This window comes from Camelus bactrianus, chromosome 1 (genome assembly GCF_048773025.1).
Source record: "Camelus bactrianus isolate YW-2024 breed Bactrian camel chromosome 1, ASM4877302v1, whole genome shotgun sequence".
Lineage (NCBI taxonomy): Eukaryota > Metazoa > Chordata > Mammalia > Artiodactyla > Camelidae > Camelus > Camelus bactrianus.
This window is the reverse complement of record NC_133539.1, coordinates 78,069,387-78,096,330: the sequence shown is the minus strand read 5'-3', so window position 1 is coordinate 78,096,330 and position 26,944 is coordinate 78,069,387. Positions and strand designations below refer to the sequence as shown.

Here is a 26,944-nt window from a genome sequence, read left to right as displayed (position 1 = left end):
GTCTTTACCGAACGTAGGCAGTTTACAGGGTATGACATAAATGCTACATCTAAATGTCATAGTGCTAAAATGTAATGTCAGCTATTTTCTGGATGGGACCCTTTGCACAAGGCACATGATCCACCTGATTTTCAGCTCATATCTAATGGGTTCTTATAGTTTATAAATGTTTTAAAGTATAACTGATTAAAAATGGTACATGTGTTTGGTTTTATTCAAAGTTTCTTAATAATACAAGAAAGTGAAATTCTTCTCTCAGTCAGTTATTAAAAAAGTGAAATTAAAAAAAAAAAACTACTTTTGTCTGTAATTTAGTGTTAGTGCCCTATAAAGTCCTGCCTTTAGTATCTTCTGTTAGAAGTGAACTGTTTATTAAATTTCCATTAAGCTGAAGGTGAAAAATTAATGAACCACTTACTTCAGATATTTCGAAACTAATGCAAGTCTATTAGTCATGCTGTACGAAAACTCAAAGATTTGTGTATGTTCAATTACTGTTTAGGGTTCTCTCACGTTTAACTTTAAAGGCACTGTTTCAGATGCTTAACAGAGCATTCTAGAGAAAAAAAGAATATAATTATTGATTTTTTTATTAACTTATAAGTATACCTCAAAGATGATTTTATTACATGAATACATTTTCCCCCCAAGAGGTAGTTTTAGAGCACAGTTAATCAGTACATTGATGACGATGTACAGGTTTTGAAGGTTTTGAGGGTACACAGCTACAGAGAAAGCACTAATGTACAGCAAGCATAAGATTAATAAATTGTAATTTGTTTTTTGGCTGTACCCCTGCTTCATTTTCTAGGCATTCAGAAATCCAGTAAGGTATAGACATTGAGACTGTTTCTTAAAGAATTGTTAACCCATCCTTCCTTCCTTCTTTCCTTCCCTCCTTCCATTATTATTGAGCTGCTTTTATGTTCTTGGTAATGAGCTAGGCATTGTGTGTCATGCAATGATGTAGAAGACTTCGTCCTTTTCTTTAAGGAATTTAGAATTTAGAGGGGAAAACCGAAGTGTTTTTACATAGTGATAATGTGAATTAGAAATGGCAAGCACTGCAGAGGAGAAGAAAAAAGGTGCAGCTAGATCACATAGACCCTGAAGGTGTCAGAGAAATCAGAGGAATGTAGAAAATGAGTTGGACTTGAAAGGAAAAGTATATAGTTCAGACACGTTCAGACACGTGATATGTGAGAAGAGCAAGTAAAGTGGAAGGAATGGCTTCAGCAAAAACAGGATGAGGATATAAATCATAGAATTAAGTTTTAGCATAAAATGTATAGAGAGGAATGATAGGAAATAATGTTGGAAATAAAAGGTCTGAGATTATGAGGGGTCTTTGAATTGGGGAGAGGCGAAATCATGCAGCACTTTAAGAAGTTTGATTTTGTGTTGGTAATGTGTAAGGACCTAACATCCAGGAAAACTGCAAGATAACAGATTGCACATTTCTCATAAATACTATTTCATTGTCCTATGTAAACTTTAGGTTTCAAAGGTAGTGGCTGAGGGAGAAAATTCATGCTGGGAGAACCAGGGGACTGGAAAGCTCTATCAGGACCTCCTAGCTGGATGCTGAGTGAGGCACACTGGGCCTTGAGATTTTCATCACTACGGCCCTAGGTGTTGCCTGGAGCAACAGCAACTCAGGGCTGGTCACTGTGGCTGAGAGCAACTTCCCTGTGGTCTGAAAATCCCCTTCGGTTGGCCTCAGCAGGCTGCATGGCTGCTAGCATCTTCTATGTGAACCATGCAGAGTCTGATTCAAGGTCATTCAACCCGGACAGTTGCACAGGGCCCACACTCGATAGGACCCATGTTTGAGTCAATGCTCTCTACTGCCGTATGGAAATCCCTCCTACTTTTTGAACAAGAAGCCCCACGTTGTCAGTTTGCTTTGGAACCTGAAAATAATATAGCCAGTCTCCGTACTATGACATGAAAATGGTTAGGAAGCAGTGAATTGCACTGTGGTCAAAATGCACTGTCATATATCCCTATAGAAAGGGCTACTAAGTTAGGAGACCAGCACTGTGCTGATACAACAAAACTGATCCTCAGCTTAAATCTTACTTTTTTTTTTTCCCCAAAGCCATGACTTTGTGGCTGCTAGAAGCCTAAGCTAAATGTTACATTTTAATCTTGTGGTTTTCCTGATGATAAATTAAGGAAACACTTCCTAACACATTTTCTCATTTATAATCTGCCTCCTGGAGCCTGGATACCAGTATTCTTGAGCTCTGCACCCCTGCAGTTTTATCAAATTACATTCTTAGAAAACCTGAGGTAATTACTTTCCCTAATAAAAGTTCTGAAAAATGCAGCTCTGTGTTTGTAAATATTATTAGCTGCCTAATAGAGTCTTTCCGTGGTATATTCCCTTTTCTGAGTCAGAATTAATATAAAAATGGAATATATATATATATATATATATATATATATATATATATATATATATAAGTTTTTTTTTATGCAGAGTTTAGTTTATTCTCTACATTCTCTCTACTGTGAGTACGTGTGTATTTTTCTCATTTATGTTATTGTGGTTGTTCTCTCTCCTAATTTTCATCTAATTTTTATTTTTTCACACTTATGGATGACGATAGATATTTCTACAAAGCTTAATTTATAAAATTGTGTCTACCTTCTCCATGCCTTCCCTCTGTCTCCCTCCCCTCTACGTCCCAAAGGCAAACACTTAATCGCTTTCAACATTTTTAGTTGTTACCTACGTTTTATATTTCTCTTTGCCTCTCAAGAGCGTGTTTGAGTTGAATTCATTTTTCAGCTATTATATTGACTTACCCACTATGAAAGATACAGATTTGATTTTCTTTTGTAAATTTCTTTTCATGCTTCATCCCTGACTTTTGCCCTTTTCTGTTTTTCCCCAAAGAATGATACCAATTTCTGTATTCAAAAGTCATTATTTATATTATTATGACTATGTGAATATGATTCACGGTGTACATTGATGGCATTTCTTTCTTGAATGACTCTTTGCTCCCTTTGAAACTAATAGTTGTCTCATTTCATCGATGTTTCATTTTTTTTCTGTATATCTAGAACGTCTTCAAATGCTAATTCTCTGATCTTACTGTAAATATTCTCTCAATCCATGAAGACACATCTGGTATTTCCATTATTTTTGTCTTCTGGAGACCTCCCTCCTGACCTCCTACACTTTATCCTTACGAGGTCTGCTCCACACGGGCCTTTCCAGGATTGCCCTTGGCTGAGAGCGCCTACTTAAGAATGGCAAAATTAATCTGATTTGAAGTTCTGTATATGGGTGGGATGTATTGACTGATGAGTGTTAATTAACATAGGATGTCTTGAGTGGGTTGTTTTATTGGTAGACTTCCAGATTTTCAGTATTTTTCTCTAGTGTCCGTTGATATGGTCCTACTTACTATGAGTGGATCTTCTTTTGCCCTATCTGGAGAGAAGGAGTCTGGGCACCATCAAAGCAGGACATCTGAAGAGTCCTGAGCACCATCCCATTTAAAGTGAGAGATTCCCCCTTCCCCGTGTCTGGCACCTCCCTGCTCAGTGTCCCTCTTTCAGTCTCTGCTGCAGGAAAGGCGGGAAGAGCAGGCATCATTCGCACTAACTGGGTGAGTGAGGGGTTCAGGAGGAGAGACTCCTTCCCAATCAGAATTTTGTCAAACCTCCCATTTCTAGCCTTCCTTTCCCGCTGTTTTCGTAGGTAGATGGTGTTACCAATTCCTAAGCTTTTCTGGGTTCTGTTACAAGCTGCATTGCTTTTCAGCGTCCCCCCCTCTGCTGGCCTACGCTTGATCTGTTACATCAGTTGACAAGCATCTGCTTCCAACTTCTAGAATCTTAGCTGTGGTCTCTCCTATTCTCTTGCCCCTTTGGATTTATATTTTTTTATCCTTTTGTTATCTTTTCAGTGAAGAATAGAAGTAAATGGCTATATGTAATCTGCCATCATTAGTTAGGATACATAATGGTATTTGGACTGTATTTTTATTAGGTACCTCAAATCTTTTTTAATAAGTAGACAGAGTGTAAATAAGGAATAAAGAAATGAACTAAAATACTCACCACTCATAATTGAAATAGTTTATTACAGAAAAAAACTGCTCTTCAAGTGTTTTTAATTTCCATTTACGAAGGACTCTGTTTCTTTGTCTTTCAAAAACAGATGGAAACTTCAGGCAAAACCGATCAAACCTCACCCCTCTCCTCGTGCAGCCCATCTCAGCATCTCTCGTTGCAAAACTCATCTCTTTGCGGGAAGACAGAGCCAGCAGTGGTGCCTGTACCCCTCTGGAGCTCCCCAGTAATGGTAAAGTATTTAATGTCTGTCTGTGGGTCTTGTAATTTTCATAAGGACCATGATCATTTTTAATCTCTTAGATTGTCATGTTGAGTATTACTCTTTTTTAAGAAAACATTTATGTTTGATGAGGTGAGTGTTTATTTCTCTTCCATGGCTCTTTAAGGGACTTTTTTTTTTTTTAAAGCAGTTTTGATAAAGACTGAAAATTGACCAAGCTGAGAGATTCCAAAAAGAAGAAAAGCGTTTGAATGGCAACAAAGAAAAGCAGATTTACAAATAAAGCATTTTGTACATTCATGAAAATCTGCTTAACACAGCCTCAGTTTCAGCTTCAGCAGTCTTGTTGCCTGCCAAGACTCAGTGGATCGCAGTCAGTTATCTGGGGTATGAAGTCTTAGTAGAAAGCATTAAAGCCTAATTCCTGCAATTGACTAAAAAAATCCCTCTGTCTTTACGCATCATTGCCCGAGAGATGCTTCTTGTACTGCAGTGCAGTTTGTCAGGCCTTGTTGGACCACATAGGATAAAACTGAAGTAGTTAAGCTACCTGTGGTGGAATGAAAGTCACGAGCTGCATCTTATTTCTGCCTCCAGCCTCAGCGTTAGACTTCTGAGAAAGAGGCTGTCTTTACATATTGTTTAATTTGTATCGTGTCGCTGTGAAATTCAACTTGAAGGTTCTGTTTTTGAGTCCAGAGCTGGAGGCTCAGCTACCCATGTTTTATTTCATCTGTTTTTCTCTTGACAACAAAAGCATAAAAAAAAAAAAGTTTTGAAGAGGCCTTAAAAAAATAACTGAATACATTCAGAATTGCCCTTTGTTAGAGACATATGCTTTTCAAAGTTCTGTGGATTGAGAGCCCCCTGAACTGATTAGTGATTGAACAAAGTGGGAACTACAGAAAACAACACTTTGCTCATGTCCTCAAAGCAGGAGTGAAGAAGCTCTTGAAGGGCTTTGTGTTTTGTTTAGTTTTTTTTTTTTTCCGTCTTCTATTCTGAGCCCCACAAGTCGACCATGGGCTCTATTTGGTAAAATATGTAAATAGCACTGTAATGATAATTTACTTAGAAGAAAAGCACTGGACATCTGCAAGACCAGATTTAAGTCCAGATTTAATCAACTGATTGATTCAACAAACATTCAGAGCCTCTAATGTGTTCCGGCCACAGTCCTGCCCCCAGGGAGCTGACAGTCCCCACGCCAGCTGCCTTTGACGGCTCACACCACCTCCCTGCAGGAAGCCTTATGTCTGCATCTGCAGGAGGACATCTGATGTCCTTGTATGTCCAGTTGTTCTGAGAATCCAGTTAGGATGTGTATCTGAGTACTTTACTGTAAAGTGTTCTGTTAGCAAGTGTCTTCCTTATCAAGTAACTATATCAATTTCCCCCAAATTTGTTAAATGTCTGCATACTAACAGCCCAGCTAAGCAAAACAGTGCTCTGCAGCTGTATCTCTGCAGTAAGCTAGCAACATGTATGAAGCTAGAGGGAAAACTGAGAGAGATTCTGAAATTTGTTCCTAACACCAGTGTCAAAAGTAACGACAAGACAGGCCTGCTTTCTACGTAATTCGGCCGTATCAAGTTTTCCTCATGGAGGTAGTCATTATTACTGGTTTTAGAAAATTTCAGACAGAAGTATATTTAAACCAAGATATTTCATATTACAATCGATCCTTCTTTCATCATTTTTTTTTCACTCTGGAATATTACATTTTGATTTCCCAAATACCGATTGAGTAGTGTGAGTGAGTTATTACACTTAAACTGATCTTATATGTAGGATAAATGACTCTCTACCCCAGTGTTTTAGACAGTGGTACTCATGATACATTCAAGATAATAACCTTTTTTTTTTTTTATTGAAGTATAGTTGATTTACAGTGTTGTGTTCCTTTCTGATGTACAGCATAGTGATTTAGTTTTTCATATGTATGTATATACATATACACATATATTCCCTTTCAAATTCTTTTTCATTATCCATTTTTACAACGTATCGAATACCATCACCTGTGCTACACAGTAGGACTTTGTTGTTTATCTATTCTGTGTATAGTAGTTTGTATCTGCTAATCCCAAACTCCTAATTTATCCCTCCCCACTTTTACTTTCCCCTGTGGTAATCATAAGTTTATTTTCTGTGTCTGTGAATCATTTCTGTTTTGTAAACAAATTCATTGTTTACAAATTCATTGTCTCATTTTTTAGAATCCACATATAAGTGATACCATATGATACCTGTCTTTCTCTATCTGACTTATTTCACTTAGTATAATCATCTCCAGGTCCATACATGTTGCTGCAAAGGGCATTATTTCATTCTTTTTTTATGGCTGAGTAATAGTCCATTGTATAAATATACCACATCTTCTTTATCCAGTTATCTGTCAATGGACATGTAGGTTGCTTCTGTGTCTCAGCTATTGTAAATAGTGCTGCTATGAACATTGTGGTACATATATTCATTTGAATGGGAGTTTTCTCCTGATATATGCCCAGGAGTAGGATTGCTAGATCATTTGGTAACTTTATTTTTAGTTTTTTAAGGAATCTCCATACTGCTCTCCATAGTGGCTGCACCAAATTACATTCCCACCAACAGTGTAGGAGGGTTCCCTTTTCTCCATTCCTTCTCTAGCATTTACTGTTTGTGCACATTTTAATGATGGCTGTTCTGACTGGTGTGAGATGATACCTCATTGTAGTTTTGATTTGCATTTCTCTGATAATTAGTGATATTGAAGGATAATTAACTTTCAAGTTTTCTCATAAATACAGAAGTACATTAGTTGCTCACTGTGATAGGTATCAGGATAGGACCTGAAAAGGATACAGAATGAGGCGCTATAGTTTTGAACAGTAAGAGCAACACTTATAGTTTATGGGTTAAAAAATAATTTAAAACATACTATAATGACTGACTGTTGAATTTTATAAGTATAGTCTTGAGTTTTACTGTAGGAAAATCTTAACTGAAAAGTTTGGACAGGAGTGCATTAAAAGTAGTTTTTCAAATTAATTATTTATCTTACTCATTTAACCCTTTCTGTGCACTTACACAGAAATAAGTCAATAGCAGTGTAGTGGACCTTCCCTGCCATGTTTGCTTTTTTAGCATATTTGCCCCTTCCTCTTTTTGAACTGTAGCCAACATTTCCCAGCAATATGGTATGAGTAGGTTTGACCATATCTTAAAGCTATAGAAGTGGATCCTGATTGGCTCAAGTCCATTGGCATATCACATCAAATGTAATAATGATGCTTGATTCAAGGATGATCTAAGTCTGACCAAACAGGCAGATTTCTAGACTATGTATGAGTAATAACTAACTTTAACGACAGAGCTAAACAAGAAAGCATGTGGCCCTGGGATCTTTTGGTAGCCTTTTTGGGACCTTGAGAGTATACTACCTGAAAACGGAGCCCAAACAAGGAAAGTGTAAATGATGTGGAGAAAGAGAGTGTGAGATAGCGACTGATTCTTGTGTATATCATTTGATGCCTAAAAAAAAGCCTGTCTGAAGCCAAATCTACTGAATTAGCCATGTATATGAGTCAGTACATTTCCTTTTTTTTTTTCTTTAGTCAACTTATGTTTGATTTTCAGTTACTTGCAAACAAAACCCAACTAATACTGTAAAACTTAAACAAACGAGTTAACTACGGGATGCATGAAATGAACTCAGCAAAGTAAAGCAGAGAAAAGGACATTTGTATGTCAAGTCCTGGGAAAACTAAGATAATTGTTTGAGAAATAGAAAAAGAAACAGGAGAAAAGTTTTTGCCCAAGTACCGATTGTTTGCAATAATTAGATAATTGAATATTGATGCCATTTAACTTTCCATGGCCTTTCTAAAAAGTAGGTCTTGCCCATTGATCTTGTGTGTTGTCAGTCTTTGTCCTTGAGAGTCAATCAGTACATGGAAATTTGAATTTTCAGCTGTCAATCTGAGCTTGTTGTTGAACACTATGAATATAGTTAAAAATGAGAGGATAAAGTATAAACTCCATTAATGTAATTTAGGGTATAAAAATTAATAAATTATGTGAAAAGTATTTTAATATGTTTGAATTAGTTTTGATAAATAGAAAAAAGTGACTTACTGTGATGTATAAAACAATGTCATTAGTGATGACAAGTTTTCATGTAAGAAAACTTGGATCATAAATCTTCAAATGGGTATATGTATACACATAGCTATATATAGCTGCTATTTCCCTATTCACAATTTTATATGTTCTTTCTTGAAAATTACTTTCACTAGAATAATATAATATCTTCTGTAATGTTTATAATTTTTACATATTTCAAATGAATTTTGAAGAACTATATTTCTAATCTGTTAACAGCTACTTGAAAGTATGCATTATTATCATTTCTTGAACAGAAATATAAAAAGCTATATTGAACATATTATCTACAAATTATGGTTATTCTAAGATTTATTGGCAAATAATACATACTAGCTTTTAAGGAGATACCCATTAACAAGAACATTAATACAGACAGATCCAGCCTTACTGTTTGTTACGTATGAGACTCATCAACCTGTTCAGAGTAGCCCCGTTGTTGCTGCGTGTGAAAATACCCAGGAGCACATGCTGTTTTGGTGAAAGAATGTCTTGAGACATACATGTTTGTGTGTGTGTGTGTGTGTGTGCATCAGGTATTTAATGGAGTGGTATGGATATGATACGATGTGGCTTACAGGGATTTTATAAAAGAAAAAATTCCTCAGTAGTTTAAAAAATAAAATTGAAAACTTACTTTAGAATGGGGTGCACTTCAATAACTTCTAGCCATCAACATGGAGGAAAATATCCAGAAGAATGTGAGGAAAAATGTGATTTGTTCAGACTTCTGTATAGCATTCACATGGATACGCTAGCTGCACTTATACAGAAAAAGTCAGTGAGCTCAACAGCTGTAGGAAAGACTGATAGGTCCTGTGATGGATGCTAGCTCGATGTTAGGATTCACTAACAGTGCCTGGTGACACCCCAATTTTATGGCTCTTCAGGCAGCCAGTTGCACAGTGAACCTGGGAGTCTGAGCTGGAAGCTGATAACAGAGTAATCTGTAGAACTAAAGATCAGCCTTCATGAGCTGCCAGTCTGAAGTCCTTGGACAAAAGAAAAAAAAGCTTCAGAAATCACTTTGAAAGTCTGTTCATCAAGAGTCTTCGACAGAGTGAATGCAGGTGGGAAACCTATTGTCCAGAGTCCACAGAAAGTACAGGCAGTTCTCTGTTTCCTGGGGAGTGCAGGTTGGGTTTACGGAGGGTGACACGGATCTGTCATTCACCAGAACTTCAGTTTCCAGCTGTCTGTCTTGACAGTTTTGATTTCTGGAAATGGTTCAGCTTAAATCCAGTCTCGAGCTTTGTTTGTTTGCTTGAAGACCTAAGGACAATCTGAGTTACACACTTTTAAGCAAAATTACAAGTGTTTTCTAATTTTTAATGTTTCTCAGCAGTTTTTACAGATTCTTACATTCTTGTCACATCTCAAGTACTTGTCACTCCTTCCGAATTGGAGAAGCTCCAACTAAATGTAGTAGCTTATATATGTGATCAAATCCCTCACCACATACCCTGTCCCTGTATTTTGAAGATCCTTTTTTCCTCAGTGGACGGTCATTGTCATTTACTCTCCTAGAAACTGCCAGTGATTCCTTAATGCCTGTCCGGTTCTATATCCCGCTCTTTCCTCCATGTAGCCACAGTTTCTCCTTCTTATTCTACTTAGTATTATCCAAATGAGTCTTGGAAGTTTGTACCTGTAAGCTGTAAAGCCCCAGTATCCTTTACAGCACGGTGAGAGTCCTATCTCTTCCATAAAAAGCTCTTGGAAGGAGCCTCTCCTGACTCCCTGCCATGCTTTAGGCAGTTATATGCTATCTGGCATCGTGAGATGATACTCTTCTGAGGAAGAGATGAGCAAGTTAGAATTTTCATTAGAATATATTGTTTCCACTTTATTTCTATATGATTTCAATTCTTGCAAATTTCCTTTATAGCCCAGGATATGGTTAGTGTCCCATGAGTATTTAAAAAGAATGTGTACTGTATAGTTGTCAGGTGTAGAGTTTTACACATGTCCATTTAGACCAAGTACCTTGATCAGGTTGTCAAATATTCTGTATCTTATTTTAGTGCTAAAATCTCCCACTATGAGTACTGATTTGTTTATTTTACCTTGTAGTTCTAGCAATTTTTGATTTATATATTTTGAGGTCACTTCTTGGATATTTATAAATTCAAATATATCAAATCCTCTTGGTTAGTTGAAGTACTTACTAGATGAAGTGATCTTCTTTATATCTATAATGCATGTCTTAAATTGGATTTGACCTGATATTAATTTAGCCACATTAGGTTATGTCTATATGCTTTATCTTTTTTTTTTTTTTGCTTTCAACCTTTCTGTATCTCTTTTAACACATCTTCATAACAAATAATTTGTATTTTAAATACAATCTGATCATCTTTTAACTGGAACAGCTAATCCATTACATCCATCATGATTACTAATGTATTTATGCTTATACTTTTCATCTTGATATGGGTTTCTTTTTTGCACCACATATTATGTTTTTTTGTTTGTTTGTTTTATTATCTCTCTTTTAGTTTTAGATTACTTTGTCATTGTATTTTTCCTCTATGAGTTTAGAAATTACAAATGCTTTTTGTATGCACTTGGAGTAACCCTAGAATTAGAGCCTCTTAGGTGCCTCTTCACCTGCTCTGCTCCATGCGGGGTAACTCTCTTTGCCTTCCCCTGGAAGAGAGTGGGGAGTGCCTTCCTGTAGAAGTCCTACTTAATGGAGGAAGAGTCTCTTTTTTTTAGAACTATCTTCTTCTCGCCACCTTGGACAGGCCCAGGGCTTTTCCTTCAGACCTTTGTATCTAATGAAACTACCAAGATTATAAAATTCTCCAGGTTCAGCCATTCCCTCAGATTGAAAAGCAGTTTTATTGCTTTACTTATCTGGATTTCCATCACAACTTATATTTTGATCTAGTAATTAGGCTGAAATGCAATTTCTGAGAAAATTCAATATGGCAGGAAGTACACAGTGTCTGGGGCAGATTTGAAATCAGTTTGTATACATCGATGTGGACGTTCTAGTTATTTGCTGCTAGTGCATTCTGATCGATCAGCGTATGTATGCTACAGCAGTTGATAAATATTTAAAATGAGACCCTTGATCTAGAACATATGATGTCCAGTCACTAGTGTTGGTTCAGAAAAACATTTGGCATTAGTGAGATACCAGGTGGGAAAATGGAGCACCCAGAAAGCTGTACAAATTATGATGATATAGACTCCAGAAGCTCTTAGACAGGTAAGCTGTTGACATTTAGGAGAGATGGGTCATCAAACCTGGGATTCTAGAGCAGATTCCAGTCTCTAGAGTGCAAGAAAATTGAAAAAAATTAAATAAAATAAAAAATAATTCAGAGCTCCAATCCTAGAAGTTCTAAAGTCAGGCAGCCAAGAAAGAGATGTAGGTATACAAAATGAGACAAGTATCCAGTTAAAATTAGGAACTCTAGGAAGGACTATGTCTAGGAAACCAACACAAGCTTAATTACTGTAATTGGGACTCAGAGTTAGCAGCAATTGTTGGTCCTCAAATCTCTCTAAGATTGGGATTTTCCCTAGTACTGGGCATGCTTACTCAGTGCAGGCAGACAAAGTGTGAAGCTTTGTTACCTACTGGGGAAGAAGACAACCGAGAACCAGCTGAGTCCTGATAATAGCAACCAAAATGCAAGATAGAATTACCTCTGAAACGTGATTTCTGTAGTGGGTTATTTTTCTCTGCACATGATGAAATTAAGGACTGGAAAGAGGCAGCTGCTTTTATGTCTCTCAGCTCTGACATTCCTCTCCCTATTTGAATACAAATGTTCTCTGTGTAGAATACATTTTTGTCATCTTGAAATCTTTTGAACTTCACATGTCAAATTTGAAGTTGCCTTCAAACTATGAGACATGAAAGACAGAAAACATTTGGTAAATGTGAGCTGGAAATGTTATCTTAAAGTGGCAATACAGACACATACATACACACATGCACTGGGTTTCTAAATATCTAAAGGTTCCCCAGGATTTTGTAATTTCAGAAGTACTTTTTTTTTCATTTTGAAATACATTCAAACTTATAGAAAAGTTGCAAGAATATCACAAATAGTTTTCTTTTTTTTTTTTTCCCTCAACTACCCAAGAGTAAGCTACAGCTATGGTAAACAGTCACATCTGAATTCTCCCCCAGAACAATGATGTTCTGCCCAGACAGCACAACCATCACAATCAGGAATTAAACACTGATGCATTTCTACCATGCACACCATTCAAATTTTGCCAGTTGTCTCAGTAATGTCCTAAATAGCAAATAGATCTAAACTAGGATCATGCATTGGGTGTTGTCAGGTCTCCCATTTCCTTCAACCTGGAACAGTTTCTTTTCTTGACTTTCATTGCTTTATCACCCCTAAAAGCTTACATGCCAGTTATCTCTAGAACGTCCCCCAGTCTGGGTTTATCTGATGTTTCTCATAAATATATTTAGGCTCCAAGTCTTTGGCAGCAATATTACAAAAGTGAGACTGTGTTTCCCATTGCTGATATTAGTTTGTCGCATTACTGGTAGTGCTAACTTTGATCATTTGTTTAAAGTGGTATCCACCAGATCTCATTAAAAAGTTATTCTTTATTCTTTTTTTTTATATATAATCAGTAAGCATTTGAAATCATGCAAACATCTTGCCCCCACCATTTCTGCCTTTACCCACTGATTTTAATATTTATTGATATTTCTTATCCAAATAGTCATTACCAAGATGATGCTAACAGTGACCTTCCAAGTCCATTATCCCTTCTGCTTTTATTAGTTGGCATTGTACTGTAAAGAACTTTCTTTTTTTGTATCTGTTTGTATGTTTCTTTATTTATAAATAGTATCAATTTATTACATAATTTAGATTTATATTCTTAATGTATTTAATGGGTTGTAGTCCAATCCTATTTTTATTTTGATACTCAAATTGTCCCAGGTCAACCAGTGGCAGCAACTTCTACCTGGGATCTGTGTCCTCTGGCATATCGTCAAAATTATTCGTGTATTTCCTTGGTTTTTGACTCAGCAAGGTGTACCAAATTATTTCCCCACTCCAACCCTGTTATTAGCCCTTTCTCCAAAGAGTCTTAGTTTCTTTGAGTAGAGAATTCTGTCTAGAAAAGATAGTAGATTCTAGACATGCTTATTACTTACTGGAGTGTTGATTCTTTCAGGACCTTTTATTAAATAAAGCTGGGAAAATATTTTAGGACTATATTTTTATATAAATACATAAATATTATTAATATACATATATATGAATATAAATCTATATTTTATATCTATTTATCTACATATCTATCTGAAAAACCATTAATACATATGAAAACCTAGTTTCTTTCTCCTTTCATGTTTGTAAATCCCATCTCTGACAGTAAGAAATCTGCTTCTCATTGCTTCTTCCACAGGAATGCCTTTCCCACTACATTATGGCTCTGACAATTAAGCGAGGCACTGCCACACATGGACTGTTCACCCTGTATCAAATACTCTGCCTATTCCCCATGTGCAGTGCAGCTAACTTTCTCACTCTCCTCAGGCTCCAACACTGTGTGCTGTTTAGCTCTTGAATGAAGATGACCCTAGTCAGCTTTAATGACTTCTCTCATTATACTGTTCCCCCTGACAGTTGCTTTCCTCTCCATATTCAAACTTACACACACACACACACACACACACACACACACACACACACACACACACACACACACACACACACACAACACCCTCATCATGCTTGGGTCCTGATACCCTGTGCTGAATCACTCCAACCCGTTTGGATGCCTTCCTTACCTCACATGGTCTTCAACTCTTTGTTCTGGGTCACAGTGGCATCACCATCTACTCTCACTGTCAGAGGTGCTAACCTTGGCCAACCCTGTGTCATGGTCATAGGATTGCCTCATTCACAAGGAGAAAGGAAGGAATGAGGAAGAAAGCATGCACTGTTTTTGAGTATGTGAGTGTTTAATTTACAATAAATAGTATTGAGCAATGTATTTTATTCTCTTATGTTTTTCTTTTCATTTAGCAATCTGTAGTTAATATTTATCCATGTTGTCAAGTGTACATTACTCCATTCCTTCTAGGTGCTATATAATAGTTAAAAGAGTAGCTTTATTACATTTGATGTAGCCATTACTCCAATGATGGATACCTAGATTGCTCTCACGTCCTTGTTACCAAATGTTCTATGTTCAAATTTCCTCTTGCTATTTTTTATTTCTTTAAAAACATTAATTTATGACTTTGTATCTTGTTGATTTTGACACACTTGGTACCATCTGATTCTTGTTTTTTGTAAGTGATCTACTTTTTAACTTTGGGAACTTTTAGAATTTTTACCTTTATCTTTCATGCTTTTAAATTTTGATATAAAGTATATACATGCTTTTCCTTTTTTTCTAGAAAAATAATAATCAAAATAGTTTCTTCAGCTGTTCTATCTCCTCCATTTGTTTTTCCTCCTTCTTCTGATACTCTTTCTAGAACTCCTATTCATCATATCTTTCAGTTTTATATTTGTATTTTATATTTTTATTCCTTACCATGGTTTCTTGGAAATCTACCCACTGGTGAAGAAAAGCTTTCTTCTTCCTCAGCTCTGGGCGGGGGGCAGAAAGCCTTTAGAAATCAAAAACCTTGGCTCACAATTTTCACTACCATTGTAGTATAGAAACATCAAGCCAAAAAAATAGCATAAAAATTGTCCCTAAACCAGAGATGCCCCTGGGATGCCTGGCAAAAGTAAATGCAATGCTGGGAAAATATGTATTGTAGAAATACTAAGCAAAAGAAAATAATTATATTAATGTGGGGCGGGGGGGCAGGAAGAAAGAGAGTTCAGGAAAAAAAATCAGGATAGAGAAGATAAAAGAAATAATCGTTCTATGTAATCTATATAGAAATCAGGAAGATACAGCAATTCCAAACTTGCATACACATAACAGTCAGTCTAAAAATATACAAAGAAAAGTGTTACAATATTGCCAAAATAAATTGATAAATTAACATCTTATGCAAAACTTCAACGTTATCTCAATAATTAACAGAGAAAACATAGAGCAATTAATAATGTTATAGCCACGAAGTTTTCAAGCTTAATTTACTGGACCTGGACCTATATATGGAATGCTGCATCTGTGTAATAGGGAATGCACATTCTTTATGTGGAACATTTATAGAAATGTTTATTCTCTATATATCAGATGCAAAAGTCTATGGGATCATAAAATAAATCTCACCTAAAGTCGAAGTATCAGCATATAAAACTTGCTCTCAGTCCATAAAGCTAGATATCAACATTAAAACAGTAACTCACACCTTGTATTTGAATATTTTAAAAATTCTTTGAGCTAATATGTGTACTATAGAAATAATTATTATAGAAATTTAAAATGTTAGAATCTGTAAGATAATAACACCATATATCTATTAATGTGCTATAGCTACATAGAAAGTCTAGCCTTAAATGCGCATGTAAAGACTAAGGTAATGAGCGAAGCATTTTACATAAGAATTTAGTTAAAAAAAAAGTTCACTCAGGCAAAATTTAGCAATGACACTAACAAGTATAAAACCTATTTAAGCAAAAAAAAAATTGAGGATCTGCAAACTGTAAAACTATTTTTTTAATTGAGGTATAGTTTACAATATTGTGTCAATTTCTGGTGTACAGCATAATTCTTCAGTCATACATGAATATATATATATATTCATTTTCATATTTTTTCACTGTAAGCTACTACAAGATATTAAATATGTTTCCCTGTACTATACAGTATAAATGTTTATCTATTTTATATATACCAGTCAGTATCTGCAAATCTCAGACTTCCAGTTTATCCCTTCCCACCCCCTCCCCCCGGCAACCACAAGTCATATTCTATGTCTGTGAGTCTGTTTCTGTTTTATATATAAGTTCATTTGTCTTTTTTTTTTTTTTCAGATTTCATATATGAGTGATACATGTTACTTTTTTTCTCCTTCTGATTTACTTCACTTGGTGTGATGATCTCCAGGGCCTTCCATGTTGCTGCAAATGGCATTATTTTATCATTTTATAACTGAGTAGTATTCCATTGTATAAATATACCACAACTTCTTTATCCTGTCATCTGTTGATGGACATTTAGTTTGTTTCCATGTCTTGGCTGTTGCTATGAACATTGGGGTGCTGATATCTTTTTGAATTAGGGTTTCCTCTGGATCTATGTCCAGGAGTGGGATTGCTGGATCATATGGTAAGTCTATTTTTAGTCTTTTGAGGAATCTGTACCGTTTTCCACAATGGCTGCACCAAACTGCATTTTCACCACCAGTGTAGGAGGGTTCCCTTTTCTCCACAGCCTCTCCAGCGTTTGTCATTTGTGGATTTTTGAATGATGGACATTCTGACTGGTGTGAGGTGATACCTCATTGTAGTTTTGATTTGCATTTCTCTGATAATTAGTGATATTGAGCATTTTTTCTTGTGCCTGTTGATCATTTGTATGTCTACATCAGAGAATTACTTGTTTAGGTCTTCTGCCCATTTTTGGATTGGGTTGGTTGTTTTTATTCATATAAAGTCATATGAGCTGTTTATATATTCTGGAAATCAAGCCCTTGTCAGTTTCATCTTTTGCAAATATTTTCTCCCATTCCATAGGTTGTCGTTTTGTTTTGCTTATGGTTTCCTTTGCTGTGCAATATCTTGTAAGTTTCATTACGTCCCATTTGTTTATTTTTGCTTTTATTTCTGTTGCTTGGCTAGACTGCCCTAGGAAAACATTGCTGAAATGTATGTGAGATAATGTAAAACTTTTTTTTTTTTTAATTCTAGTAAATTAGTTAAACTCTAATAAAACTGATAAAGGGAAAAAAGAGACATGAGTAATTTAATGTTAGGAAGAGAAAGGATGAAAATTATAGATAAATGACCGTGATTTTTTTGAAGCATAAGAATAGAATGAACAACTAAATGCAAATGTAAGTTTAGAAGAAATAAACATGTAAAAATATGAATTTACTTATAACTGTTAATAATAATTGTTTAAAAATATTAAGTGACATAAAATGAAAATATGCATTAAATGAAAATGGACCCATTTTCCCCTATACACACAAAAAAAATCAGGCCCAAATAGTTTTATGTATGAATCCTAACTCTCCTTAGTAAAAATGGATCATGTCTGTGCTACATAAACTCTTACAATATCAAGGAAAAGAAACAAAGATCCCTAAACATTTGAGAGGCTGGTATCAAAATCAGACAAGAACAAATGAGAAGAAAATCATCATTAAAGCACTTGTAAATATATATGCAAATATCCTAATAATAATTTATTAATAACCAAATATAGAAAATGTATCATGACCAAGAAGGCTTATTCCAAGTATAGATGCTTTTTTTAAACATTGTAAAGTAAAAAGTCCTACAGTTACCTCAAAAGATGATTCAACATCTGTTTATGCTTAAAGTTCTTAACAAAGGAAGAACAGAAGTGATCTTTCTTAAGAAGGAAATTTCCTAGGAACCTATAGCAAACATCTTTTTAAAAAAAAATAGTAACAGTTTTAGAAACATTTTTTTAAGTGAAGAATACAAAGCAAGGACCAAGGAATGCTGCTTTTACTGCCTCCGTTCTGCAGGATGCTAGCAGTCCTACACAAAATGCTAGGAGCAGTAAGTAAAAACTATAAAGTTTTGAAAGAAATAAATAAAACCATCTTTTATTGCTAAGTATCTACAATAAAAATTAACAAAAATAAAAACCTATAGATTAACCATTAGAACCTGTTGGAGATTAACAAGAAAACTTGTTATAACACTTAATATATAAAATTAAATAGCATGCTTACACACAATAAAATAATTATAAATTCTATATTTTGCTAACATAGCAGGAAAACCAAAAAATAAACTTAATAATAGTTGTACAAAAATTTTATGAAAAAATATAAAACTTTGTGTTTTAGACGTAAAATCAACTAAAATGAGAGTCATGCCATATTCATAGATAAAAGTAGTATAATTTTCTGAAATGGATACATTAATGTAGTCCTAATCGATCCTAATGACATCCTGAAACGTCTCTTCGTGATACATGACGGTTAATATAAAAGTTTATATGAAAATCATCTGGAAATACCCCCGATTTAAATAATAATTATATGAGATGATGGTGATGGTGGTGTAGAGCACCCACTATTTCAGTTATGATAAAGTTATATTAATTAAAACAAGATGCATTCATTAAAATGAAATGCAGTAGTACGGTTAAAAAGAAATCCATGTATAAATTAGAACTCGTTATATGACAGCAGCTTTATTAATACTTCATGGAGGGAAAAAAGAGAATTATGTGAGAACCGTTGGCTAGCCATAAGACAGGTAAAATTGAATGCCTACTTGATAACATATTCTGACTGGATTAAAGACACAAATTTGAAAATCCATCTTTAAAATACTTGAAGAACATTTTCATGACATGAAAATAAGGAAGTGTTTCCTAAGAGAAACTAAATAAAACAAACATAGAAGTGTCCCCAAATCCTCAAAGTAAATATTGGTGAATTTGTTCATATTAATATTTTAAAACATAATAAATACCAGGAAAATATAAACCACAGACTGAAAAGTATTTGTAATACATATTAATAAGGGGATAACGTTCAGAATAAAGAACTCCCGCAAAAATAACCCAAATGATAAACAACTCAAAAGTAAATGGTCAAAGAATATGAGTAAGAAACTTGAATTATGAATATATATATGAAAATTTACTGAACTTTATTAGTAATCATGGAAATGCAAATTAAAACAATAATGAGATTCTTATACCCATGAGATTTTCAAAATTTAAAAAGTCCGAGGAGCAATTTCTCATACCTAATAAAGTTGATGGTACACATATATTATAACCCACAAATCCTACTTCTAGTCATCTATTTAAAGGAAGTGTGACACATGTGCACAAAAATTCAAAATGTTCTTTATCTCACTGTAATGTTGAAAATGTGGAAACAATCTCACTAATTCTCAGTAATAGAACTGGGAAATAAACTGGGATTGATCCTACAACCAAATGCTGTTTAGTAGTTAAAATGAATGATCTAGATCTCCATTTACTGTCAATGTACAGTCAGTGTGAAAAATATAATGCTGATTGAAAAAAAGTATTATAATTTATGCAAAATGTCAAAGCCTATAAAATAAGTCAGAGATCAATATATACTGTGTGATATCACTTATATATGGAATCTAAAAAATAAAACTAATGAATATAACAAAAAAGAAACAGATTCGCAGATAGAGAATAAACTAGTGGTTACCAGTGAGGAGAGGGATGGGGGAAGAGACGAGATAGAGGGGGGTTAAGAGGTACAGTTCTATGTTTAAAATAAAAAAGCTACAAGGATACCTTGTACAACACATGGAATATAATCAATATTTTATAATAGCTATAAATGGAATATAATATTTAAAAGTGTTGAATCACTATGTTGTACACCAAAACTTGTATAATGTTGTATACTGACTACACCTCAATTAAAAAAAAAAGAATAGAATATATTTATGGCTATGCCTATACCTATGTCTACCTGTGAGTATCTCTACCTAATTATCTACCTACCCACCCAGCTATCAATCTATGTATCTATATGACAAAATACTTGAAATGGTTAACTTTAGCCTCAGAGTAAGAATCAAATCTGTAAGATTGCATTTATTTGGTTATTGGAAAAGGGTACTGATGAAGGAAATATAGTAAGATGACATGTTAAAACTAGATGTGGGTCATCATTGTATGTATTTTTTATTTTATATATGAAGAACATTTCATAATTTAAAAAATGCTTAGAGTGAGAGACACTTTATTGTTCAGATGAAAATGAAATCTATATAAAAACCTGATTTGAGTCACAGTTCTGTCCCTATGTGATTCATTATAATAAATAAGGTAATAGAACCTGTGCCACCTGTGGTTTCAAAAATGGAAACCAAAGTATAACTGTGGAAACCAAAAATCTGTGCGATCCAATGAGAATTGGCATATCTGTGTGCAAATGGCTGTTATAAATTGTAAGGCACTATATTAACTTAAGGTAACATTTCAAGCAGTATGTTGTATATTTATATACACTGTAAGGTATTCTCACTGCTGAATTTCGGGAAAAAATTAATAATAAATTTTAGGACACCAAAGAAGATTCTTCAGCCATATTTAACTCAACAATAAGATGAAAAGATTAAAAACAAAAACTATGAGGTTATGACTCTCTTATCTAAAGTTCACTTATCTGGACTATTTGGAACAAATGTGGAATAGGGAATTAAACATTAAAAAAAGTGAGTCTAACTACATGGCATTCTGGAGAAGGCAAAACTGTAGAGACGAAAGATCAGTGGTTGCCAGGGGCTCAAGAGGAAAGAATGTAGGAAATAATAAACAGGGACAGGCCAGGAGATTTTTAGGGCCATGAAACTATTCTGTGTGACACTGCGATGGTAGTGCCACTATGTGTATGTCTGAGTACAACAAAGAAAGTGAACCCTAATGTAAATTATGACCTTTAGATAATAATACTGTATTAATATTGGCTCATAAATAGTAACAGATGTTGATCACACTAATGCAAGATGTTGTTAATTGAAGGGAGAGAGGGTACTTGGGAGCTGTACTTTCTGTTCAGTTTCTCTATATTCTGAAACTCTCTAAAAATGAAGTATATTAATTGAAAACACATAAGCAAAAATGCATAGCACCTAAATTAGAACCACAGTACTCAAGCTCTAAGCAGATTTCCTTTCCACCTATGCGAAGTGCTCAGGCGTTCTCTGAGGGCCTCTTTTTTTTAGTGTATGTATTTTTATTGAAGTATAGTCAGTTTACAATGTGTCAACTTTTGGTGTACAGCATACTGCTCTTAGGGCCCCTTTATTCTTGGTTTAGTTATAATTTTAACAGATGTACTCTGTTATAGTACGCTGATGTACTGATTTTATATTTAAATTGTTAGTAGGGTACATTCGAGGAAAGAAGCAACTTACTTGTAATAACGGTTTTCACCTAGCAGTGAGAAGTACATGTGAAGGCATAGCCTGTCTACTTAGCATTAGCTGTTTTCTGATTGCCAGCCTCTCCCCAACAGTACCACCTGGCTGCCCTTGAACCTACCCTGGAGAAACCACCCTTCCCCCGCAGACTTCCCAGGGTCCATCAAATACAGGATTAACACATGTCATCACCAAAGACCTTCAATGACCACTTCGGGCTGTGACTGGCGTCCCTTCTGATTGGTGTCTTTGCCTTGTTTGTTGTCAAATTTTTTGAATATTAAGCATGAACAGAAGAAGTCAAAGAGGCAGGGCGATCAGCAGAAACTTAGAAGAGAATGAGAGACTTACAAACACAGGTGGAAATGAAACCTCCAGTATTTGAAAATACCTGTAACTTTAGTTTGTGTAATGCTTTACAGTTCTCAAAGTGATGGTGCAATAATGAGTCATACAGAAAGGGTGAAATTACCTTCACATGTAATTTTTCTGATGCTCTAAAAGGACTTAAAGTTTTTTGGAAATAGTTTTATCTGATTTTTTTTCTATTTTTAACATATGAATTGCCCACATCTCCATGAGGTCTTGTTCTGTGAGCTTTCATGTTGAACTCCACTGCAGTTCTTAATGTGAAGTTTAGAATTGCCTGTTTAAGGCTCTGCAGTTCTGTGAGGCCAGCAATTGTATCTTAGTTATCACTGTGTAACAAGCATCTAAAAAAGTGTCCACAGAAAGTTTTGAATACATACTTGTCAAGAAAGTATAGCCTCATTTATCTAGTACAATTCAGTTGTTTGGAATTCTTCGTCCAGTGATATTAGATAAATAACTTTGAATGTTTTAAGAAAAAAAAAACCCAACAGCAGAATATTGAGAAATAAGTATCTTTAAAAACTTTTTTTTTGCAGAAAAAAGAATTGTCAACATGCAAATTCAGACAGTCACAGAATTCAAAACAATTACTAATGTTGTTGGATATTTAAAGGGCTTGACTTCTCCAGGTAAGTAGAGCCAAGTGTTTATAATCTATACTTTATATGAAACATCGCAAGAAAATGCTCTGTAACAATTTAATAGCATAGATAAATGTCCTACTTTAGATGTAACTACAAATTTATACCACTCTGAGGTATGTCAATATGAAACCAAGAAACAGATCTTTATTCTCTTTCTTACCATATTTCTTCAAAAATAAATCATAGTGAAGAGAGTAGGGGGAAAAAGCAAAACAGAGAAAACAGGATAAATGTGTTAAACTGGCATGTACCTGTGAAACAAAGCTACAGAACCAATGTTTTTCTTTTATTCACTGTAACACCATTGAAGATTTTATTTTTATCAAGAAAAGATGTTGAAAAAATTTTAATTTTAGTGATGTGTTTTTAGAAAATAAAAAATTTTGGTTTTCAGTTCTAATCTTTCAGTGTTAGTGCATCCTATCTCTGACCCTTGGTCTACCAATAATTCTGCCTGTTTGGGTAGCTTTAGGTTTTGAAGGTGCTTATGAAACAGATCACCTGGATACCCTTTAAATAATTGTACACCTTGTTATGGTATTCTTATGGACTCTCCATATGGTATTATATAGGCTAAAAAAGTGAAAATAACTGACAAACAGTAACTAAGAGATTAACACAACACTTCTGAATACATTGTGAGGTTGAATGGCATAGCACTGATGTGGTTTGTTATACTTAGTAGAAAGAAACAGTTTTTTAGTGCATTTGTGCCACTTCGATTGATTTGGTTGGAATATTTACTCAAGTTTTCCTTGGAGGAGAAGTATTCTTTTCCATGACTTTGGTCAAACTGACTCCATAAGTGCTAGCCTAGGAAATTTTGAGATCAAGTTTTACATCCCTGCCAAGTTTCCTGCCAGCCAGCTCTTAAAAAATTTATGGGCATGTTCTCTCTGATTTCCTCACAGTAGCAGTGTTGAACAGCCTGTGATCATAGTGTCTTTAAGTACAAGATACAAATGAATTTGGAAATTGTTACTGTTGCCTTTCAGCCATTTCAACAAATTTCCATCATGAGGCTCTCTAATTGAAACACTGGGAGTGTTTATCATCATTGCTGCCTTTGCTAGTTATTTCTGAAAGACCAAATTGTACAAAATTTTACCAGCTTTGGGATACAATAGCTTTCCTTATTAAAATTCAATGTAGAAAACCACAAATTTTAAAATCAATTTACTAGTAGTATTCTTCAGTGTATAATAATATAAAGCTTCTTAATTGCGTTTATTTGAGTTCTTCTCAAAAATACTGGCTGTTCATTCACATGAGTTTCCTATTTAATGACTCTGAAAATTAGAAACAATCATCAATTAGTATTAAGGTTTTTAGATATGATTTATCTAGAATACAGACAGTTCCAAACAGAACTTTCACACTTCTGGGAGATGAGTGAATCAGTTCAACATCACAGGCACACTGTGTATTCCACTAATTAAATTTTGATAAGTTGTTGACAAATGAAATTCATTGTTGGTTCCAGTATCAGTGTGGAAAACTAAGATAGTTTCACATGGTGATGCTTCCCATAAAGTATCTTTTTGATGAAGTCAAGGGGTGATTGATTTATTCTACACATGTGTAGTACTTGTTATGTGTCAGGCACCGTTCAAAGTGCTTTACTAGTAACTCACTTAAAACTCAGAAAAACTGAATGTTGTAAGTACTATTTTTATTCCCATTTTGTGGTTGAAGTTAAAGCATAGAGAGCTTAAATAAGCTTTCCAAGGTCATACAACTGTTACCCTAAAAGGGTTCTTGTCTTGCCCAAAAGAGAAGAATTCAGGCAGGAGACCAAGTGTTGTGTAGTGAAAGATCGAAAGATTTTATTAGCAAAGTGAAAATGCACCTTCAAGAGCAGAAGGCAGGCTGGTCCAAGAGTGGATAGCAGTGGTCTTTGTTGGTCCCTACTCATACCCTCGCTTAGAGGCAGTCTCTTAATTGATTCACAGCTCTTGCTCCTGGAGTGCTTAGTCATGCCCGTCCCCTTTTGCACATGTCCTTACCCATGATGCACACAGTAAAGCCCACGGGGTTGGGGGTGACTAAAGTGCAATGCTAATTTTATTACAATGAGCACTGGGTCATGTCTGATGAGGTCCTGTCGCCACCCTGCAGTCATGGCTGTTGGATTCTAACCAGTTTTCTTGCTGGCACTCATATAGTGGAAGTAAAGCCCCTAATGCTGAAAGTTGGCATATTACCATCTTCCAGACCATCCTCCCTCTCCTCCACCTTATCTGCCCAGTGCCCCCACTTATCTAACTGCCTAACACCACAACTAGTAAGTTGAGTAGCCTGGATCCAAACCCAAGCAGGAGGGCTTAAAACTCTGCACACTTCACTATCAAGCAATGGGACATCTCCTAATGAAACAACACTTAATGAAGAAATCTTTTTACAGAGATGTAGAGGGTTACTGGGTCAAGTAAATTTAGCTGTGTTCCAACAACATTCACTGACAACAAAATCAGAGGAAACTCTGGAGATTGACTTTTAGTCTCCCTTATTATTGACAAGAGTCTGTCATGTACATTATACTGAACCCATCCATGTGTCACGGAGATCTTTCTAATAGTGTATCTAATAGATTTTGTAAGATTACATAAAATACAGTATGTGAGAAAGAAATGTTTACAGTAGTTGGATAACTTTTGATGATGATTTTTTTTTTCCCTCAGGAAAAAGGAGAGGGGTTACAACTATAAGTTGGAAGCAGAAACTAATTCCCTAAATACTTCATTCATTGCAAACTCCATACGTGACTACCACATTTTTAATATTTACAGCCACTGAGTAACTGCTCCCTCAAATGTATTAATAGTTCATTAATATTTACTGAGCACATACACATTGTTTACAGGGCACTTCCCACTATGATTCTGGGAAAATGTTAGATAAAGGTTTCATTGTGGCATATTTGTATACTTCATTAATTAATATGCATGTTGCAAAGGACAGCAATATGGATCTAAGCTTTGGATTCATAATTGAGTTCAGCAGCTGCCTCTGCTTTGATATACACAGATGTGTGAATCGAGACAGTGGTGAAAAATGTTAAAGTAGTCTTAATTATTAGAACAATTTTGCATAATTGTTGCTCAGTTGTGCAACAGGATTATGTAAATGTCATTAAATTTATTGTCAAGGTTTACATTTTGTTTTAATGGCTCTTGTTTCCTTCTATTTCCAGACCGTTATATCATAGTTGGCAGCCACCATCACACCGCATACAGTTTTAACAGCCAAGAATGGGCCAGTAGCACTGCCATAATCACAGCTTTTATCCGGGCCTTGATGTTAAGAGTTAAGAGAGGGTGGAGACCAGACCGCACTATTGTTTTCTGTTCATGGGGAGGAACAGCTTTTGGAAATACTGGCTCATATGAGTGGGGAGAGGTAAATGTACCTGCATCACCGTGCTTCACTTTCGTAGCTGCGCGCTCACCCTCGCACGTGCTTGCTCACTCTCTTTCTCTCTCTCTCTCTGGACGAAAGTAGACAAAGTAAAATTGATTAAGCCATGAGCAAGAATGTGTATCTCAGCCAGGGTGTCTTGTGTGCTAATTTGCTGAGATCACCTCTAAGAATGATAGAGAATTAGACTACAGTGAACTGTGCATGGTCTGCAACTACCTTATTCTTGTAGCTACCGGAGCTGCCATATACCTACAGTGGTGTTTACCTGGTTATTGTGTTTCTCCTTGGCTTGATAGTGCCTGGACAAGAAAGGATCAAGTGATACATGCTATTACCTTTTTTTTTTTTTTTTAACTTTCTAGCAATTTTCTGGAATTAGGAAACAATCTTGCACATTAAATATTGATTAACTTAGCCTTATATCTCACCTATCCGGTACAGAGATTGGACTCAAAACAGTAGTTTCTTTCCTTTCTGCCTTCTGTTCTCCTTCCCTTCAGTCCTTTCTTCCTCTATTCTTACACCCCTACCTCCCTGCTCCTTCTTTCCCACTTACAGCTCTACCTGAGTCTCCTTACCTGCCTGCCTACCTACCTAACTTAGGAAGCCTTTGTTCAAGTGAAATCTTGCATGCAGTGGGTCACAGTTAGAATACAACTGGAATAATTAAGTTTCAAATGCTTCTGATATGTCTGGGTCTCACAAATGCACTGTGTTTTAATGGAATATGACAATTTTGGATTGATGTCATATTAACCACAATAAAAACACCATAAAACTCTTAGACTATTTACTTTTATGATTTTTTAAAAAGAATTTTGTTGCAGATATGTAGGAAGAAAACAACACAAGTTTAGTTAGGAAGATGAAACTGTTTGATATTCTAGTTTGTTCAATACCTCAGCTTCAGAGGGAAAAAAAAAAGACCAAGTATCTAATGGGAAATTCTTTTTTCATTTAATCACTCAAAAAAAAAAAAAGATGTCTATTGGCTCTCAATAAAAATCCAAAAG

General features: G+C 35.2%; 1 protein-coding gene across 9 annotated transcripts in view; it reads left to right on the top strand.

Moving 5' to 3' along the window:
• Nucleotides 1–26,944, top strand: part of NAALADL2 (N-acetylated alpha-linked acidic dipeptidase like 2) — a 1,180,713-nt gene that overhangs the window by 835,498 nt on the left and 318,271 nt on the right. For all 9 annotated transcript variants that reach the window (XM_074367722.1, XM_074367706.1, XM_045511272.2 and 6 more), the window contains 3 exons: nt 4,181–4,324; nt 22,404–22,496; nt 25,705–25,910. In XM_074367722.1, coding sequence (XP_074223823.1) covers nt 4,181–4,324; nt 22,404–22,496; nt 25,705–25,910 — 443 coding nt within the window. The remainder of the gene's footprint in view (nt 1–4,180; nt 4,325–22,403; nt 22,497–25,704; nt 25,911–26,944) is intronic.